The sequence below is a fragment of the Acromyrmex echinatior genome, chromosome 12, assembly GCF_024713525.1.
Source record: "Acromyrmex echinatior isolate Ae372 chromosome 12, ASM2471352v2, whole genome shotgun sequence".
NCBI lineage: Eukaryota > Metazoa > Arthropoda > Insecta > Hymenoptera > Formicidae > Acromyrmex > Acromyrmex echinatior.
The window spans coordinates 3729553-3752373 of record NC_141863.1 but is presented as its reverse complement, the minus strand read 5'-3'; the positions used below and the strand labels follow the sequence as shown (position 1 = coordinate 3752373).

The 22821-nt window shown below is 35.1% G+C and overlaps 2 protein-coding genes across 2 annotated transcripts in view; one reads left to right on the top strand and one right to left on the bottom strand.

Moving 5' to 3' along the window:
- Positions 1-22821, top strand: part of Ptp36E (protein tyrosine phosphatase 36E) — a 63546-nt gene that overhangs the window by 12439 nt on the left and 28286 nt on the right. Inside the window, exon 2 of the mRNA XM_011066027.2 lies at positions 3708-3984. Coding sequence (XP_011064329.1) covers positions 3708-3984 — 277 coding nt within the window. The remainder of the gene's footprint in view (positions 1-3707; positions 3985-22821) is intronic.
- The window catches only part of NLG-5 (neuroligin 5), a 271314-nt gene that overhangs the window by 232998 nt on the left and 15495 nt on the right, over positions 1-22821 (bottom strand). The gene's annotated exons all lie outside the window — the stretch shown is intronic.

Here is a 22821-nt window from a genome sequence, read left to right as displayed (position 1 = left end):
TGATAAGAAAGAGAAGGAAAATCGTATATATATATATATATATATATATATATATATGTCGGTAAGATGGCCGTCTGTGCTGACGTCTCTTTTAAAAGATTAAAATACTTTGAATGATTTGCATAAAAGATTTATTACGAGGCTTCGCAAGAAACTTAGTCTCCGCAAATTGTCCTCTCAGAAGACGCGCGTATGCTTCAAATTCGAGTAATTCGAGCTATTCTATGCTAGTGAATAAGAGTAGAGCAAAGTGAATAAGAGAAATTTAGTGCTGTTGAGAGAGAAATAGTTTTCACGTTGTACTAATTGTACGTGAAAATGTCAGATCATTCTTTGAAAAATTCCACGTACTGCGGATTGTTTCACAAATTCGAGACAAGAATCCGGAGAGCTCTTCTAGAAAAATTTCCTACAAAAATTTTTACCTGCACCATGGATTTTACGCAGGTATTAAAAGTGTACAACGAAACTCTATATAATATATATATTATGCATATATTAAAAGTTCAAAATGAGAGTGTAATATAAATATAACATTATGATACGTTTGTAAAAGAAATGAATTTGTTACATTTGATGCAAAATTGTAGAAAAGTAGTATCTCTATAGTTACAAACTAAATTTATTAATCGAAGCTCTATCAACACTCAATCTAAAAAGTTATGTCAATAAAGTAACTTACGCTGCTTTTAATGGCATTATTTCTCGGATTTTCCTGCATGCAAATGCGATTAAAAGTACGCCGTTGCTAATGGAAAGTAGAGAGACATAGACGGGGCTTGAAAACTGAATGAAAATGCAATGAGGGAAGAAGGCGATGAAATAATATCTTGTCTATAGATTCTGTAGTTAGAATATGAATGTACTTTGAAAGCAAACTTCAAAAGTATTGTAATATAAATTGAATATGACTGCAGTTTTAAAAAAAATTCAAAACTGCACTTATAAGGATTAATTGGTCTTGATTAAACTTTTAATAAATAAAGGACTTGAAATGGTGTTTTTGATCTGCGATTTTTACAAAAAATAGTCCTTCGTCATATTAAAAATCCTAAATCCTTAATCTTAACTTCAGACACATTTAAATTAAAAAACAATAAACGTAAAAATTTTAATGTCAGCGGACATTGATTAACCACTTGGCAAAATGATTGAGCTTAGTGAAAAGATAAGATAATTAAATATTACATATCACGACCGACTTTTTATCATATGCCTAAGCTAAATATAAATACAGTTCCGATTAATGCGACCCGTACAATATAGACGCATTGTTGAAGTAGTCATGAAAAAGCATTAACCTGAATTGTATTTATATCATCTGTGTAGGGGAGTATCGGAAAAAAGTCAATTGGTTCCAGAATATCGTAATACTTACTTTTTTTCATTTCCCTAACAATGAGATCCATTATCTTGTCAAGTAATTAATCGATACGATTTTAATATTTTTACATGCATTATTTTGAAAATTTAAGGATTATCTGATGCTATAGGGTTTGGGATTCTTAATATAAACATAAAAACTATTTTTTTGCAACAAATCGCATTTCAAAGTGCGTTTCCACTTCTAGTTCACTCTTTGTAAGTTACACGACAATTTCCAAGTAATTTCAAAGTTTCCACATTAAAAATATATTTAACCTCTTGTGACTTTCCACTGTTCAATTTTAGTCTGACTTCGCAACTTTGTCGTTAGATCAAAATTAAAGATCTGGTACTTAAACTCATTGATGTCACTTTTAATCACCACAAATAATAATCAGAGAACCTTTTAACATTTTGCTTTAAAAAATTACTTCATTTCCCAAGTGTTCGCTAATTCAGCTTCTGAATTTTATCAGATAAAAACTAAACGGCACTTAACGCCGTTTTTGACCATCGAGAACGATATCGAGAGGGCACGTTAAGGGGTTATTAACTTATTACGCGTTCTGATAAATATAGGCGTTGAGGAAACGCAAGAAAATGCGATGCGATCTTCTGCGTCACGTTGCCAGCTGGCCTAACTGGCCATCTCTATTCTCTGCCACATTGCGTGCAACGATAGTCATACCTAGTCATTCAGAAAGCAAGACAAGTTGCTTGTTTTAGATGTTCGTTGCTGCTTACCTGCGAAATTTAGCGGAAAGTTACGATCGCTCGGGGAAAAGATGAATCTTCTGGAAAATGGTTGCGAATAACGGGCCTGTTCGAGATACTCGGAAAACGTATAATTATATCTTGTAGAGCGGCTTTAACAAGTCCTATCACTGACATGCTATCATCGCTGGAAATATATTCCTCGGGAAATACGAGAATCGCTTTTGCGGATTGATGTAACAGCGGTTGCTGCAACAACGCGAACGTCATACACACATTCCATGTGCTCCAAGGCGCGATGGATCGTAGCCAGGACAATGATAATCCTTCGGGGGATAGTGAGCATGTATGACACAAACAGCGTCAACTGGCGTTTAACGTTGAGCTCTTGGGCATACAAGCCGTTCGAATGCAAATATTGAAGGAAGATTAATATTTGACATCTTTTTCAATATTTGCCCTCTCCTTCTGTGAAAGGAGCGGAAAACACATGAGTGACAAATTATCGCGGCTTAGTCGATTCGCGACACCATTAAGAAATTAAATGTATTCTTATAATTTATTTAATTCGAAAATATGTAATATGATAAAATATCCTAATTGTCAGAATTTATTCGCAAAGTGTACGTGATGAGTAAATCAAAGTGAATGATAGACAAAATTTTCTAATGTTTCCAATATATATATTATTTTTCTTTTAAAATATCTAAAATAGTCATCCTTTGTGAACAAGCGATCTTATTTGGAATCGTTCCCTTTTAGGTTGCAAAACTACTCGTTCGACTTTTATGAAAGTTGACTTATGGAATAATTTAATAATGCTTTATTCGAATCTGAGATTAAAAATAGAAAAATTAAAAGAGTAAATTCGTAAATATAGCAGATAAAAATAAAATATAATATGGTTATTATAAAATTCCATTTTAGGGAATATTTGTGATTGCAAAGTAACATCAATTTTTCCAGTTTTGCTTTATTTGAAGCTTATCAATGTTATATAAACAGTTAGTACTAATTTTCAAACTGACTTCCAAACTTTATAAGCCCCGTGACATCGAGATTCTCCATCAGAGATTACAACCCTTTTGAAATTCGACATTTTCAGGTTACATTCAAATTTAGCGATATCAAGAACTTCTACAACCAAGTTTCATGATAATTAAATTATTTTATTTTTCATTTGAATTTTAGAATTTTAAGATCAGAATACAACGACCCTTAAAAAATAAGGTTTTCTTTATATTTTTTAATTAAAAAGCTTCTATCTTGAAAGGATTAATTCTAAAATATTTGAAAATTCTATGAAGTCTAGTCTTAAATTTACTTAACTGTACATAAGAACTAGAGAATATAATTTCTCTTCTCTCTCTCTCTCTCTTCTTATCTTTTTCTTTCTTTTAAGAAAATAATATTGTTATATCATTATAAACTTAGATATTTCAAAACATTATGAAGAAAGAAAGAACTCGCAAAGAACTTGAAATTTTTTAATATAAACTAGATAAAGTAGGAACGATTTATTAGAAATAAATTATTTTATGCAAACGCCGTATTTAATACTTTATAAAACTGCAGATTCTATGTTTATGTCATCATTAATTTTGTCTTTCTTTTTTTCAATTTTACAGAGCATGTCGTCCTTACGAACGCAGTCGACCGGCGGCGGCGGTGTTCTCGGTTTGAGCAGCGTCGGTTCCGATCGTACAGGCGCGGCTTCGACCGCCGCCGGTTCCCACTCGCATTCCCACTCGCACAGGAAGCATCATCATCACCACAGGAGCAGAAGCGCGCCCCGAGCACCAGAGAAACCGCCCAGAAAGCGTCACCTAAATCCCGGACAGAGTCTCGCCTCTATTCCCAGTCAGATTAAGTTGTCTATGCTGAACAGCGGCCTCATCTCCTTCGGTGAGACAATTCGCGATCTCGTTTTCCTTAATGAATCACCCCGGCTTAGATTATCGTTTTCCTTAGATTAATCTCAGATAATACTAACGATTAAAAAACGTCTTACGGGTATCTAAAGAGATACCCGTGCGATACTGCGTCCTGATTTTTCTGATTACTTCTTCTCTTTCCTTTGTTAGAATTTAATCGCGACTCAAATGCATTACACGAATTATATACGGAAAAATTTTGCTGAAGTATCTAAAAATTTAGTTGGATAGAAGATTTGAAAATAATTTTATTGTGTCATTAAAATAATTATGTAGGATGCTCAGAATTCTAGTTACTAAAATGTTAAATCTTTTTCAACATTGCTTGAGATTTCTACATAACTTTTGATGATCCAATAAAATTATTTTCGGATTTTTATCTAACTAAATTTTTAGATACTCAATAAACTCGTTCTTTCTGTGTAAACAACAAAATTTACACAGCGTACGAGTTGAAGCTTGGTTAGAAAATAATCGGGGTAATTCCAATCCAATTGCAATGTTATCTTACGACCGTTTGAAAAATGAAAAACCTAAATCCGATTTGCGACGTCGAATGATATCCATACTAACCGTAATGAATTATTGACACAACCGAGACGAGTATTGATTATATGTGCTTTATATATTTTTTTATATCGACATGTTAGATTCATATTTGCTCTTTCAGCTGTGATCGTCATGAATACAATAAAGCTACAAATAAAATGAATATTTCATCGCAATCAAACGAAATGTATTATCTTTGTAAATACGAGACACACCGTTGTGCACTGAAATTCCGCGAGTTTCCGCATCAGTATCGTAAATGCATTTTCCATTAAGAAAATAAATTTTATGCATTCAGGTCACGGAATTTGAAGACCCCACTTAACGACTGCGCAATTGACACTTGGTAAAGAACATCAAGCGCATAATTCGATAAATCTGAACACTTTCTCAAGGCCTCTCGAAGCATAGAAGCTTTTAGCGTCGAGTTGACTGCCTTTCCGTCTCGGTATTATTTTTAAAATATTTCTTTTTTGCATCTCGAATTAAAAGAAAGCTCGATTTCTTTTCTTTCACATTTTTGATTTTAAATCACGGTGATGAACGATTAATGCGCGTATCACTTGAGGTATACGATTAATTTTTTAATTGCTTTTCGTTTTTATTTTTCTCTAATATTTACAAGCCAAGAAAACCGTTCTATACCGGCATGTTTTCGTAGACTTTTGACTGTGCGAACACTCAAGATTATTGAGAGGAAACGCAAAGTGTTCTAAATATTCTCGAAACTCTTGAGACCTTCGAGATCGCACTGAGAGACTTAAGGTAGTTTTCAAGAGGTTGAAAAGGCGTTCTGAAAATTCTCGTAAGTCTGGGGGAGTTGTAATGCATTTTGCGACACGCCCGAGATCACCATAAATATATAAGCTCGCACTCAAATTTTGGATCGCTCGAGGATACTTTAAAAATGCTTGGGAATATTTTTGAGAAGAAATGAGATTATGGTGGTGATATATTATTATAAGAAAAAAAACTCTCTTTTGCATTATACTAACATATCACTGGATATTAGAACACACTTTGCTATTTTCACGTGGAATGAATTACGGTACTGATCTGAACGAATCTATCAACTCATAATGCACTTCAATACGTAACAAACATCGATAATTCTAACTCTCACATGCCGCCTCTTGATCTACATATCCGTAATGAGAATTAGAGATATCAGAGTAGTCCCGAATTCCGTAACGAATATGGAATGCAACATCGGGTAGCGAAACTTTTGCACAATAAACGCATCGCCATTGATACACATTGTCCAAAAACTTTCATGTATCAAAGAAATTATTGAATAACATTGAAAAGAAAGTAATAATAACGCAGTGTCGAAAAAATTTTTAATACTAACAGATTAATTGATCAAAGGCAAGCCGTAATATTCAACAACGTAAATATTCGCGATGTAATTTTGATTAATGCAATTTTGTTTTTCGAATTACGTGGTTATTTCTAAGAGAAGTAGAACGTGACGTATTAGAATAATTATTAATGAATTATAGACAATGTTCGTTATGTACAGAAAAGTAGCCTATATGAGGATACATTATAGTCCAGTAATGTCGTTAGAGAACGAATCATATTGCGAATTTCATTCGTAATGAGAGGTTGTTTATCCTCTAATAATCAATAATCATACAAATGTAATCATACAAATGATATGCGCCTTGATGTCTGCCATCGTCACGCAAGAAATCAATTAACGCGATCATTTCTTCGCTCGCCCATGATAGCGCTTACGGGTCATTAAGCCGGCCCAGTTCACACTCATAATATCATCACGGAAAAATAAAGAGTTGCAAAAAATAAAGTTACGTTTCCAGTGGCGAATTATTAATTTTCTCATTTTTATCGCGAAGAACGCTTACGTGTATTTTTTTCAATGGATAAGCATTTCCCTTTGTCGATGCTCATTGAATGGCGTTGTCATTTTATTCGAAAGCATATATCCGAGTAGACAATGTAGCCCAGACACGTTAATCATTGCCTGAGACAATGACACTGCCAGTTATACATTCCCCATTGTATCGCGCACCTTGACGGGCGGTTTTCTTTCTTTTTTTCTGCTTTCACACGCAGATTGTCTCGGTAAAAGATGGTCTCCTTAATGAAAGTAGTTCGGGCGGTGAAATGAAACAAAAAAAGTGTTATAAATAACGCCGAAAATGTATATTGTATGAACCGAGCTAGCCAATTCCACCGTTCGAGATGGCTGCACTCGAGTGACTTAAAATGCCGATGCGTTTCCTACAATTTTGAAGAAGATTGTAAAGGAAACGAAATAAATTTCTCGTATCAGTTTTATTTTCAGAGATATGAAAACGCCCTTGAGCATTATAAATGGCCTCATGCATTTTTACAGCCTTGTAATGAAAACTTTTCTCAAGGGGCGAGCGAAAATGTTGAAACCGTATGACACGTGCGACATTCCATTTTATATCGTAAGGGGGACAGATATTTCTGATTAAATCAGGAATCTCGTTCTGTAAGACAGCGCGTTAATCCATCGCAGCTTAAATTGATTTATAGTGATTTAATCTTTATTAATTGCAATTTAAGTTAAATATTTACATCGCCAATATTGGCTTTACCTTTGATAAATTAGAATTGTATTGTATATTATTCACAAACTGATATGATTTGTAATAATTCTTTACGTACACGTATTAGATATCAAAATAGGTAACACAATCTCTCTCAAATTAAAAAATATAACATTTTGTTATTTTTAGTTTCCATGTATGTCAAAATATAAATCAATCCATTTCTGTGGATTAGATTTTAAAGTAAACAACATCCGTATTAACGTATGCATTTAGCAAATAACAGACTGAATTTAAATCAATACCTTGGCAATCTATAGAAATGATTAAAAATAACTCAAATGGGGTATAATTTGATGTTACAAATTCAACGATCTATCTTGTCCAGTGCTGAAAAAGTGATGGAAAATTACGATTAATAAATTATATTTTTCAAATTTAAATAAAATATACGAATTAATGAAAACTAACTAATTAACGATGACGATATTAAAACAAAAACAAATTCTCTAATATTTCGTTTATCGGGATTAGTTCGTCGGGCTTGGCTTTGATTCATGAATTTATTCGTGAGGAAAGAAAACGGGGATGTTGCGAGCAGCGGCCTATTGGATATTTTTAAACCGACGCATGTGAGACACACTAGCTGCATAAACGTTTGGTCCACGCTGTCGCTGTGATGCTGTCAGGCGAACAAAGTTAGTTGATCTTGACACAAATGCAGGCGACCCACTGCCACGAGCGTTGCTCCTTACGTCGTCGTCGTAGCTGTCAGTGATGGGGTTTCGCAATGAAAATAAAGCAACGCTTTTCCGTGCTGAATCATCCGGACCTACGTCCGTGAACCGGATACGGAGTGCAAGCATGAGAACTGCCACATTGCATGATGACGACGACGACGTTGGAATTTGCCGGAGTACTCGACCTCTCGGTTGTTACGAACGTTCAACATGCACGCAGTTTTCGAACGAATCATTCTTTCTGACAAAACCTTTTTCCCGCCAAAAATGCTCAACAACCAGATGAAAAAATTTTTAACGAAAAAAAATTGTTTGGCAAAAAAACTTGAATCAACAAAAAACATGTGTACATTTTAACACGAAAAAGCTTGATAATAATTTTCGAACCAAAATTAATATAGGGACTATATATAATTAATGAACATAACAGATTAATAATTCAGTTATAGATAAGTTAGAGAAAATAATGGATTAATTATTATTGGATTAGATGGAACATTAAAGAAATGATTCATCAATGATTAACAAACAATTTCAGGATACTGATGCGGTCAATGCGAATAAATTGAATCTAACGTGATTACGAGTGCGGTATCAACAGCACGTAAACAAGCGGAGATGCGTATTATACGGTAGAACGATAGTTAACACAAAGTAAGCGCGGTGCGTGCAATAAACAAAACCACAATTTTATTTGCATATCCACCTAAATAGGATTTTATTCAAATAAATACCCGGTCTACATTCGAAGACTATTAACCTATTTTTTTCCAATGAGGTACCTCGAAAACAAGCCCACGGGATATCTACCTGCGAATGACAGAAGGAGGAAAAACGTCATGTGTAACGAACAATTACTTTTCGCCAGAATGACAATATTTGAAATATGAAAAATGTAGAAGTGCAAAATATGTTTCACCAATCCAATGTATATCTATATTAATTTCCCAAAATTTTACAATATTTCACAATTTGAATATTTTAAAATCTCTTTGATTGCTTTTGTCAGAATAAATAAATGAGATACACAATTTAGAATGATCGTTTATGTCATGCATATGCATCTATTTAATGAAATACAATTTTTGTATTTCAATACTATTATCAATCATATTATTTTATTATCTAAAACCTTTTTATTATAATTTCCTCCTACTGTATTTTGACAAAGTTATTTAGCAAAACATATATCTGTAATAAATTGACTTTGAAACATTTCTCCTTTCATATAAGTAATTTATAAAGATTCAATCTTTACGTTAAGAATAGTCTGCTTCAATCTCATGCGATGCACAATATGCGCAACCATCACTATGTTGCGTCCATTAATCCATATGATTGATCGATTCTCTTTATAAATTGATAATTTTACTAAACGCGATTGGCTATCCATTCGATCGATGGTGGCTAGCGCGTGTCAAACGAGCTGATCGGCGAAAATAACTTGGAAGAATCCCGCACAGCACATGGTATCTTCAGATTTTGTGGAATATATTTAGGATGTCGAGATAAAACGAAAATATTTCGCCCGTGTACGCGGCTTCAAGAACACTTTATAAATAAACTGCAGCCGGTTAAGGTTGCATTGCTCCTACTACCGATTATTTTGTATAATTTTGCGACCACGAACATTCGCGTCTATGTATTCCCGTGCAATTATATCGGTGCAATATATATTAAAAGGAACTAAAAACTTACTTCCTAAATTCTTTGAAGTGAGTCTCACCAAAAGAGTGAAATATTTTAAAGAGAAAAAAAAGTGACAGAATTTTCATTCACTTCAAAAAATTTAGGGAGGATATATTTTGTTTTGCTTATCGAGGAGAGTAGAATGAAATTAAATTTTAAATTAAGCGCAAACTCTTTCGTTTCCCAAAATAAGGGTGGGAAATGCAGACGCACTTTTGCATGACGCACAAAGCATAAGATATAAAGAATCAACCGATCAAAATTATTCCTTTCCATGAAATGAAGGATTCTCGTTGATTTTCTTACACCTTATGCGTTATGCAAAAGTCTGTGCTTAAGAAAGATACAATTTACCCTGCCAATAGCTCGTATATGACCCGAGATGCGTGCGAGACGCGTTGCTCGTTTTGCCTCTGGAATTACGGGTGGTCGTTAAATTCGCGACCACAAGCACGTTTATATTTACTTTCGCGGCATCCTCGTGCCTTTATTCGTGCCACCTGTTATCCCGCGATCCGTCGCACGGAATGAATCTGCCCGAGAAAGAATCGCGTTCCCGGCGTTCCCGACGCGTTTGCAATGCGGAATTTCCGAAAGGCTGTATAACGCACACAGTGTACTCGGCGCGGGTTGGCGCCGAATACTAAATGCGAACTTGTCGTGGCGCCAAGTAAGGCCAATTGCTGCATAATACCCAGATTCTCGGGTCAGTCGTTACCGACATAATAGCGTACTCGCCATTGCATCGGCGACACGTTCTCGCCGATTGTCACGACGAAAATCGAGGTGGAAGGCTTATTTGCATCTGGTACAAATGCGATAAGCGCATTGTTCGCTATATTAGCCCCCGAGCAAATCCGTAATACCATTCGTAAAAGCTCACCAATGTTATGAATAGACTTTGAATAATCAATACTTCAATATGTAATTAACCTCTCGAGTGCTTAAATTACTAAATACTTTTTCACATTTAGATATATTATTTTTTACATTATTGTTATACTTAATTTGTTGTGAAAAATAAACTGTAAAGACGAAAAGTTTCTTCACTTTTGTGCATCGAATTTGTTAGCATTAATATGCATTACGTATTATTCTTGGATTATAGGGTCTCTGTAGCTCTCTCTCTCTCTCTCTCTCTCTCTCTCTCTCTCTCTCTCTCTCTCTCTCTCGTAAAATTGCAAAATTCAATTGTCACCCTCGCGCATCTGCCAGCTCCATCGAGTTCTGTGTTTGAGAATTTTCCTGTCAGTAATCAATATTCTCTCCGATGAACAAAGCAAGCGTGTATATGTCCGAAACGTTGCACCATACGTGTAATATCGAACGCAGGAAGTTGATAGTCAAGTTACGTTGGATGATAAGATATAGACCGTGCGACATAGAGTTGTCTCTCACGGAAGCCGTGGCGTCTGTATTTATTGTCGCGACTACGACCGCAGCTTGGTTCATTGTACTTGCCAGACTTAAGCAAATGCGATTGCACAGCGCGGTTATAAAGCGCGAGTATAGGCGTTCAACAACCCACGTTCAATGCAACGAACTTCAATAATTGCAGCGCAACTTTTGCATGATAAATTGTCGCCTAAATAATACTACTCTCTGTTATTTCTATTTCGAATACCATAATAATTTATCGCGAGCAATACGATATTTCTTCAATAATTTAAAAATTAAGCGATAATAATTGTATTAATAAACAGAAAAAAATTTTTTTTTTTGCATCAAACATACAAAAATATTGATATTGAGAATCAAAAATAAAAAATAAAAGGTATTTTGTTTACTGTATGGAGAAGAGAGCAGGAAGAATAACGAAAGAGTAATCGAGTTCGCTCACTATTAATGGAATTTACCAATATATATTGTAACAAAAATGCATCGTGATACGCATGTTTGTCAATAATTGATCGAATCGTTATCAATAAATGATCGAGCGCGAACGTTCACGTACATAGCGTAGGTATCGTTCGCGTGTCGTCGCTCGATCGAAAATTCAGCCTCACACTATCATCACCCTCATCCATCGTCACTGACTGATAATAAAGCCGTTGATTGCGAAATCAAATTAAATTGTGCCCGAACGTGATTCGATCATTTAATCCAGCCTGAAGGCGTTATGAGTTCGTGCAGATTTCACATAAATTTATCGCGTGATTTCGTACATTTTCATTTATGCGCACTGATGTGCCTAATTGGCGAATAATACTACTAATACTTATATTCATGGCGATTTTGCAAGACTTTCTTATCCGTCCTGTTTCTATCATATAGCATAATTACGAATAAATAATAATTTCATAATAATTATATGCAAGAATTGTTTCTTATAATATTATTATTTATTATTAAGTCCTTGCGACATCTTGACTTAGAAATACAAGAAATGAAAAAGAACAATTCATAATATTTTGTAGGAAAGAATCGTCTGATATTTATAGTTCTTCTAGACCCTTTTTTAAAACTACAGCAAAAGTAAAATAGCTGTTGCCTCTTCGTGATTCATCTGATGCATATCCACAATGCCACTGGAAGTACTTTACAATCGCCAACAGGAAACCCTCACTTTAAGACCAACAACAATGGGTCAATTAAAAAACTCCCTTTGTCAAAGGCAAGCGCTTTAGCTTTCTGCGCGAAAATCGCGGTTCTAAAGCTGACTTTCATCCCCTTTTTCTGTCTACCTTCCCATTCCAAGTTTATCTTCCCTTTCTCACTTTTTATCTCTCTCCCCCTCCCTCCCTTCCCTCTCTCTCTTTCTCTCTTACTTCATCATTTCTTTTTTGAATATTGTTTGAGTGTATCGAGTTCCTCTATGAGATAAAATTGAAGATGTTTCCTACGCCATTGTAAAGTGTGCCTTAACTTTTCACGAGACGTTCGTAACTTTGTAATTTTCGCCACGAGAATATCTCGTAATCCACAATGGCCCATTATCCAGAATCTCATTTCGGGACATCATCAATTTATACAATTTTCATCCGTTAAATTTTCTGCTTGTCTGGCTTTGCCCATATCGATCATCGTACAACCATTGAAAAAGCATATGATTCTTTGAAGCAGATTCCTGAATTTCGAAGCGTTTGTTTAATTCTGCGAGCACACGTGTGTGTTCTCGTTCATTTTCTGTGCATATTTACTACGTTTCGAGTTTAAATGAAATTTTATATTTTAATCAAACAAATTCGCTTCACAGGCTCTACAAATACTTATTGAAAAACAGAGAGCTCGATAAAATGTAAAATCTAAAAATATTGAGAATTATTTCTACAGAATTGTTTCAAAAATTAATACATGTCAAAGAGAGAATAAAGAAAGAAAAAAAGAGAAGGATGTGGAAATTAAAAAATAAATCAGTTATTATCAATTTAAACTTTTATATAAAAACTACGGTAATATAAAGTAATTTTAAACAAATGTAATTACTTACTACATAAAAATATTTGATCAAATATTTTTGCAGTTCCCCAATTTTTTCTAGTAAAAATTTGATAGATTGGTTATCGCATTTGGGATACAAAGCAGTACCGGGAAAGAACAAATTGAGAAAATTCGATATGGTCGATTGCCACCCTTGAGAACACCGGTGCTCAGACTTTTGTTAGGTTCAGATCCGCAGATCCGCTGATCCGCCCGATGACCTCAATTTTATCAAACTTGCAATTCGATCTCTATTTTCAAGCTCGTTTCGATAGAAACCTTCCTGAATTCCTTAGAGATATTCTCTTGTCTCATATGAAGCACGTAATAACATCTTCTAGGGACATATTGAATCGCTTATTTTGTGACTTTATATACCATAATATAATCCATATGTACAGCGTTTCACTGTTCAAATTAAACGAGAAAACGTTTGCGATAATTACGCAAAGATTTCACGCGGGAATATTACGTATTCAACATTTAATTAAAATGTATTATTGAGCGCAGAGATTTCATTAGTAAGTGTAAACTACAAAAAGAGAATGTCAAAAATACGAAGTTTATCAATTAACTTACGGTACAAAACTCATTTAATTCATAGCCGGTGACGATAATGCGTGACAAGTCCCTCTTTTGCAACGATCGATGTTCTAATGAAATTTAAAAGTAATATTTTTTTCTCGTAACGCTTATAGAAGCGTCTGTCAATTTTTTTGCCTAGTACACGTCAGTAGAAAGTGCCATTAATCTTCGTCGCGCCAAACGCCCGCAGTATTATATTCAAAGTAGACTGCGTGCATGTATTTCAATGTAAAATGCTGAAAAGCTTGATAGTGTAAAGGTTAATCTTGGATTACTGCCTATATGTAGTGTCTCGACTGCGTCCCGACGCAGAAATCAGACGTTATCGTGTTATTGATTACATTATTATTGACATTAGCACTATCTGCGATATTCCATATCGATATAAAGTCAGCATATTTAAATAAAGTAAAATTTTTTTATAATTAAAGTAGACTACTAGTCACATAAAATATTTTCAATTTTTCTCTTTTGAGAAAGTATCTGGATCAGAAAGTCGGCGGATATTTTGTGATTTCTTTAATTATTTTTCCGTAATCACAAGTTCCTCCGTGATGTTTCTTTCTGACCGTAAGTTATTTTCCGGCGCGTGTACTTTCGCGATCTCGTATCTTTTTATTACACGGTAGTCCCGTAGGATGAAAAGGGACATTAGAACTTTAAATTGCTCAGAGTACATTAAAAGATCCCAGGAAGGGATGTTTTTCTATTTATCTCCCCTGAGGTTTCTCTCCCTACTTGGAAAATCACAGAAATTAATGAAGGTTCAAACGGCAATGTTCGCGAACGCCCTTCGGTTCGACAAAAGTAGATTACTTCGAGAAAGACCGGGTAGAGCTAACTCAGAAACATGTGTAATCCATGTAAATCTCTGGTGAAACACGAAGAAAAATCACCACGACACTCCAAGACTTTCAAACCGCACTGAAAATAATATAACTTCACGTTCCGAATTTACGGTGATTTACGCAGATGAGATACACCATTTATAATTGACAGCGTTACGAGAGATGATAAATTTTAATGCGATTTCGCGTTCAAATTTTTTGGCAACGCTATTTACGAGCACTTCTCTGCAAAGCCTTCGATCTTTGTTAGCTATTCTTGGAGGGTTTAAGCGAGGGTTATTGTCTTGCGGTGGAAACCAGTCAATAAAATTACACGATGGCAAAGTCTTCAGAAATCACAAACAGTGACGGTATTTCCTTCTTTGCTTTAGCGAAAATTCGATAAAAAATAGAGTTATAGACGGACAGGTCGCATTTTACTGAGGGAACAACTACTTACTTTGATTACTACATTAAAACATAAACTTTATTGCAGACATAAAATATTCCACGATATCTCCCGAGTGTATTACGTTAATCGATAAATGAGGATTATTACGACTGTGCGTAACAAAAATAAATATAAATGTCGTGTAAACCAATTCATCTTTAAATCATATGCAGTGGAACGTATATAGAATTATTATGCTAACACATTCGGGACGCATAAATTTAACGACGGTGAAATTTAATTTCAAATGAAATGCGGGAATATTTTGAGGATTAAACTTGGCCGACCGAAAGGTTTGCTTCTCTTCCATAACCAGTCCTAAACAATCGACAGTAGTGCAGTGGTCACGCGACGTGACCAACGATTCCTATTAGATTAAAAATAGATTGCGATTGATTTCAAGTCGTGCGAGTTTTACAACGAACAGGGAGCGAGCCATACTTCGTCCGCTGTCAGATTAGAGGTGCCTGACCCTACGATGGAACGTACTACTTCCCGCAAAGCTTCTAACCCTCCATCCAAAGCTGTTTCCCATCACTTAGTCGTACTCCTACGTCAGTCCGCAAGTTTGAATTCTCAAGATGGCATGAACTCGACTATATCGTGGGGACCAAGTTCTATCAAATTGATCCTTCTTGATTCCGACCTTTTCGTGCCTGCCATTTAAAGTTTTCGGTAATGTAATAATTTATTTAAGTCTATATCTATAAATTTTTATAAATGTATATCTATAAACCTTTTTTTTCGTAAAATATATATTTTTTTCTTCGATATTGTTAAACATTGTTATCATTAAACAATTTTCCATTTACGCACGTACCATATTGATTTTTCATTATTATGTTCTATTATTACGTAAAGAAATTTATATCACGTCGTTGGGATTGTCAGGACGTTTATGATGTCGCAAGTAATGAAATGAGTGCGTGAAACGAAAAGTGAACGAGGAACGGCCGGATAAATAGCCGGACAAAGAAAAGAAAATAGAGAGAGAGAGAGAGAGAGAGAGAGAGAGAGAGAGAGAGGGGATAACGGTTACGTCAACATTGTGGTTCCTACGAGATATAAATATTGCCCACGAGGAATTCTTCTCCGTTCCTCTGTCAGCCAATCACATATCAGACTCGTTCCAGCTTTTATTCACGACGTCTCCCTCAGGCCATCGAATCTTTCTCTTATTATTCCCATCCCTTTTTTGGAAACAACATATGTTAGCTAATGTAAAGGATATCGCAGAGAGAAACTGAAATTTATAATTGAAAATATTTGTATCCTTGCATTCATTTGTTATCGATTATAGACTTAAATCTGTATGATAAATATATATACATCATAAATGAATACGTGGATATTAATCAAGTTTCCGATTATTAATCGATTTAACAATTTAAGAATGAGATAAAATAATAAAAAGATTTAAATTTATTATCTAGATTTAAATTTATTATCTATGTCGTTAATTTAAGCAATGTAATAAAACAACAAAGAATTAACGTTGATTTTTGATGATTAGTGACAAAATTTTTTTGAAATCGATAAGTTATAATATCATGCATGCTAAGAGGTTGGGCGACCCTGATGCAGGTCTCGAGAACTATTTCTGGCCTACTGATATATGTCTGATTCTGTACATAGCCGCCGGCATACGCGTAACAATCTCGCAAGCAAAGTCCATTGTTTTACCGCAAAATTTCAGCAATGCAGATTCGAGTGCAAAGCGTACCGTGGATGTCAAAGCGCAACAGTACATTTGCGCTCTACAAACAACTGTAACTTTCATATACCGCATCATTATTATGTAAACAAAGTTTAAAGAGATAGATAGGTATCTAGAGTCGCGCGTGCCACGATAAATGAAAAAAGCTAACGTGCTCGTGCAATTTCCAATTTCGTCGACTTCATTTAATGAAACAGGAATTTCGCATCTCGCAAAATGAATTGTTAAGAAAAAAATAAGAGCAGAAAAATCATCTCAAATTCAGATTGAATAATTACTCGAATGTACTGAAAATACTGTGTGTGCTAAGCGGAGGTATATACTCTGGTAAATTTTTTCTAGGAAAATCTTACTTTTATACCGGTCTACTGAATTAAACATTAAACGCCGACAACTTTCTTTATTCTCGCTACACGCTGCAAGGCCTGCTGCGTGGTATTTAACGATTACTCAAGTATGTTTCATGAATATCAAAAGAATTGGTCAAAAGCTAAAATGCAGCTCAGAGACTCGTTCAGCACGAAATACCTTTGTAAAGGGGAAAAAAAACGTTGTTATTAAATTTATTAACAGATTACGGTTTCCCATGTTAAAATTAATTTGAAAGTCAAATAAATTGAGATCGAAACATTTCACGTATCTACTGCGTCGCACTTCTGCGTCGCATGTTCCGCCATTAGCGATACTTCGATATTAATATTAGCGTTACATAATCAATTGGTCTAATAATAAACAGCCTCGATTTGTTTCGAAGTCAATCCAATCGATAATCAATCATGTATTACAAATTACGGGTAACAATATCGATGGAAATCAGCCAACTGTTGTCCAGATATAATTAAATCAATCATCCGAAACCCGTTTCTTTGCGAGAAACTCTAATTGCTAATCATATTGCCTACATGGTGTACTCACAATTGAATCAGCTATTGGTATTCGGCTTCCGATAGCGGTTTATTACAGCAAAAAACGGATAATCCGACAGGATCGAAGAACCTCCGCCGGATAGACGTCGCAATTACCTTTCATTTTCGTGCGATCGAGAAGGCGAGCTGAGAGGTAAAGTGCCGAGAGGTCGACGTTAGGTAAGCACGTTGATTGGCCGATAATTGCGTTTTCCTTGTTGCTCGAATCCACATTTTCCGCGTGGCCAACGTACTGATATCGTCCGATCGATTGAGAAATCGATCGTTATTTTTTTGTGACAATGATCTCCCTGTGTAGCTCGATTTTTCAAGAGCTCGTGGTAATTGCGAACTAAATCAATACACGAAAGTTTTGTATTTCTGAGAATACGTGAATTAAATATACGTTAAATACAGCTCTCGCGATTTACGTACTTGCAGAATAACGTTGCGAATCTTGCGTTCGGAGCAAAATTCGATATGCTCTTTGTAAAAATGACGCGGAATTTAATTTTTATTAACTATATCAATTAATTAATAGGTGCAATTATTGTATGCTTCCGCGAAAAGAAAAATATTTCCGTGAAATTGTACAATAAATGGCTATTGAACAAACAAAGGAATAATAAAGAAATGCGGAGATATTCTTGAAAAATGAAATTCCGGTCGCAAAATTTCGCGAAGTAAATATTAAAATTCCGGCTAATAAATTTGTACGGTCAAACATACAGAAGATGGGACGCATTCGGTGACGAATCGCGATTAAATTCATTGTTGAACTAAAGTGCGACAGATGGGAACGAGTAAGTTTTGAGATTGCGTTAAAGAGCGTTGGAGCATCCAGAGAAACCACGGTAATTCGCGAGTACGAGCATCTCGGATTACGCAAATTTATTCGACACGAATGAATTCGGTTAACGCGCTCCACTATTCCGACAACAAAGAACGACAATGCATGTAACTTTTCAATATAATGTACTCCATAAAAGTGCAATTGCAGCAACATTTATATCTACTCGCTTGGAAATACAGTGCGTGGTCACGCTCAGATTTTTTTTTAAATGCGAAACTGACGAACAATTGGAAATTTGATCGTAATTTTAAATTAACTTTGATAACAATAATTCGAATCTCGACGATACATAATTGCTACGATATATAAATAACGTGCATTCTCGTTATGATTGACCACTTTTGTGCAATCGACTAACACAATCGCATTATATATATAGTATATATCATATAACAGCTGATTTATAACTTATCGATTAATTTATAGATATTCAGACTATTGAGGAAAAAATCGTTTAAATAGAATGGTAATAATGGGATGGTAACGATGTGATAACTGCATAATGATTATGCAACGCTTGATGTTACATAAATGCGATTATTGCGCATAGTTAGGAAATTAAAATCTCTTCAAATAGTATCTGAGTGCATCCTTTGTATCCGCTTCTTATTTTTATTTGCTCCGCACTCGAGACAACACAGAGTAATATTACACAGAGCTAGAAACGATATTAGCGTGCTTCCTTTCACGTAATCGAGAGCGCAGTAGATGCTATCTATACACAAATAATAACGTGGGTGCTATTTTTCGTGCCATCTCTCTCGACACGCGAGTATTTCGCGAAATAATTCGAGGCGGCTACTTAGGTCTCAAAATCTGGCGCGTCGCCAAACGATGCGCGTAATAACAGCGATCCACGCGAGAGTGCTGGGATGCGTCGATTTAGGCCAGGCACTTTGTCTTCAAATCTCGCGCGGCCAGTTCTACGCGATGCATCGCGTTTTCTTCGCATTAAAAAAAGAGAGAGAGAGAGAGAGAGAGAGGACAGACATCGATCGACCTGTAATACGCAATCGACAACGGTCGGCAAAATAAAATACACACGTACGTGTGTATAAATGCATGTCCGTTGCTGACCCATTTGCAACTCAAACTCTCCGTTTCCGTTGCATATGAAACGTAATCCCGCGCCGATACCGTACCGAATTATGCAAACAGTCAGTGACGGTAGTTAACTCCTTTCCACGTCTCAAATACACGTGTGACTAGCAGAGCATGTTAGATCCGGATTAAAGCAAGTACCGATCATGTTGCTAATGATATGCGCGATGTAACGACGAACGAATCGTTCCAAAAGCGTTTTAATTAAATTTGCATTTCCGCTTTGTTGTCTCAGGCTTCATTTTCAGGTCTTTGCTTTAGCAAAGTAATCTGTCAATAAATTTCACCACTAATGACAGAATGATGAAAACTTTGTATGCAAGAAAAGAATGATTTTATTGAAATAGATAAAAATTTAGGTAGATCTCTCCTGAAAATAATTTCGTTGAATCAAAATAATTATGTAGGAATTTCAAGCATGATGAGCAATGTAAAAAGTCTTGACCAATCTTTCTACCAATCAGTTTGAACGTCCTATATATCATTTTGATCCAACAAAATTATTTTCGAACTTATCTAGCTAAATTTTGAGATATTTCGTTGTCAGTAAAACTTCATTGTCTTTTCAAATAAGCATCAACTACTACATCGACTACTACATCGACGAAATTATGAAGACAATTGTAATTTTCAAACAATATGTGAAGAAATGAGGATTTCTTAAAGAAATGACTGCTTCTGGAATTCAACTTTTTGCTAAAATATGAAGTATATATTAATTTAAAAATGCATTCTTATAGATGTCAAGATTTCAACCGGATAGTATCGCATGAAGTTTCCTCGAATGTGTTTCGTTTTTTTACTGAAAAAAGCTCAGTAACCGCGATGGCGGTTTTGCCTGGGAAAATGTGCCACCAACATGGGAACCAAGGAGAATAAATTACCACATGCGCGGCAAAAGTACTACGTATACTTTCTTTCGTGCGACAGCAGACGCTGAAATATGGCTTGTGTCAATGTCGGAAATTGTTTTCGCCATTTCAACAGCAGCGAAGTGAGACGCTGCTTTTACGACGATCGACGGCGACAGCTTTCACAGAAGGGAATCAGAATTACTAAGAAAAAATAAGAAACAAGTTAATTATTGTATAATAAAATCAAGTATAAAAACTTCATCTCATCATCGTAGAAACAACAGCCGAGGATGATAATTTGGATCGCATTTCAGAGAGATGCTCGAAAATATTACTGTCGACTATGAAGATAAAAGATGGAGTGACACTGATATACTTCCTTCTGTGTTCGTTTATTATAATCTTGAGGCAAATATGATGAATGACATTCTTAACATTCGGGCGTGAATATTACGATATAACATCACGCGCAAGAAACGTGAAGTGCACATGAAGTGGTCCATCAAAACGATAACTTCTTTTCATGTAAGAGATAATATGACGCGTTGTCTTCAAAGGAAATAACTTTCAGCTGTCTTTTTGCAAGATCCCAAGAGTAAGTATGACCGTGTATTTCGCTGATCGATCGGCAACGAAACTTGGAAAAGTGTCGCTTCAACGAATTCACCGACCCCCCTTCGAATCCCGCCCTCTCTTCCTCCACTACCTCCTTCACTACCTCCTCCAAATCGATCCATCTCCTGTTGACCTCCTCTTCTCGACAGGATCCCCCTCCTGACTTCACGGCTACTTGTCACCGTTTATTTCTGCACTGCCATCAGAAATTTATTAAATAAGTGGAAATAAGAGGGAAAGAAACAGATGGGAAATCATCTCTTTAGCGAAGTTAACTTTAATATTATTAGAGAACTGGGATTTATAAACCGTGCATTTCGGGGCTAAGTTTGACCGTTCGTAAAAGCATTGAAGAACCTAAAAGAAAAAATAAGTTTAGAAATATTTTTCACAAAAAGAAAAGAGCAATTTGATTTCTATTGTTTATCAACATTAGAAGAAATTAATTCGCGGATATGCTGAATAATTTAAAACTTAATTGACATTATAGAAGAATAACAACGGTTATATTCAGCAGAAAAAGGAATTTTGTAACTTTTGTAAGATTCTTTAATATAATTGGTTATATATTTAGATTCAATAAGAAACTAAGAGTAAGAACCAATCGTTTGAGAGAACAGCTGCTTTTTCTGCTGAACACAGCCATTGCTTCAAATTTTACACAACCAATAACAATTAGCAATTATTTCTTTAAAAAAATCCTACATTAACCCTTATTCGCTACGATTGAACTAACAGTGTCGCAGATCAAATATTTGATTGTGTGCGACCAATTAAATTTTTGTTATACACTGAAAAAAAAATTCTGATTGAAAAAACGAAACATGACATCTTAAAAACGTATAAAAGATGTCAAAGACGTTTTTGCAAAAAACACCTTTTATGTCCCAATTTTAGACTTTGTATTGAATGAAACAGATATACTGAGAAAAATGATTTGAATGGATTAAATAATAATTCTGGTGGAAAATGAACGAATCAGAATTTTCTGTTTAAATTTATTAGAATTCTAATTAAGATAACCCGAGTTGTAGTTAAGACAATATTTCTGATAAAATCTACTAAAATTCTTATTTTTATCAGAATAATTATCTCAACTAGAATTTTAGTAGATTTAATCAGAAAATTCTGATTCGTTCATTTTCCACCAGAATTATTATTTAATCCAATCAAATCATTTTTCTCAGTGTATCTGTCTCATTCAATACAAAGTCTAAAATTGGGATATAAAAGGTGTTTTTTGCGAAAATGTCTTTGACATCTTTTATACGTTTTTAAGATGTCATGTTTCGTTTTTTAACGTGCGTACCTAGAATTCAATTATAAAATCAATTTTTATGCTCTATATTTCAATAATACCATTCATCTTTTTAAAATATGATAATAACGATGATTGAAGGGGAAAAATTAATTTCTTTTTATTCATCCAAATTTATTATCTACGATGTTTGATGGAGATTATAAATGTAACGAAAATTACATTATTTAAGAAAGAAAATTGTTTCTATGCTATATAACTAAGAGAGATTTATGTTGGAGCTAGCGTGAATACGAAAATTCAACTTCAGCATATCATTTTTCGCATCCGATCTGTGATTTCAAGCGCGCAACTTCCGTCCCAACGGTTTCGAACGGCTGATCAAATTTTCAACATTGCGAGCATCCTTCGTACCATGAAAGTTAGCGTGAAAGGTCCGACCTTTCGAGCTTTTCCGTAATTTCGCGATTTAATATCGATACGCGGCTCTGTGTCGAAAGATACGGATGATCAAATGGCGAGAGTCGCGCGATCTCCTTTACAGTAGGAAATTTGATTGGGTGTTTGCCGAGAAAATTGCAAAGTTCCAGAAAAACTTCGGAGAATGCACTGTTCGCCTTTTCTCCACCCTTTTCGCATTCTGCGAATATCTCTTAGCACCCGACTCTTTTTTCTTCTTGCCACGTCTACTTCCAGATAGG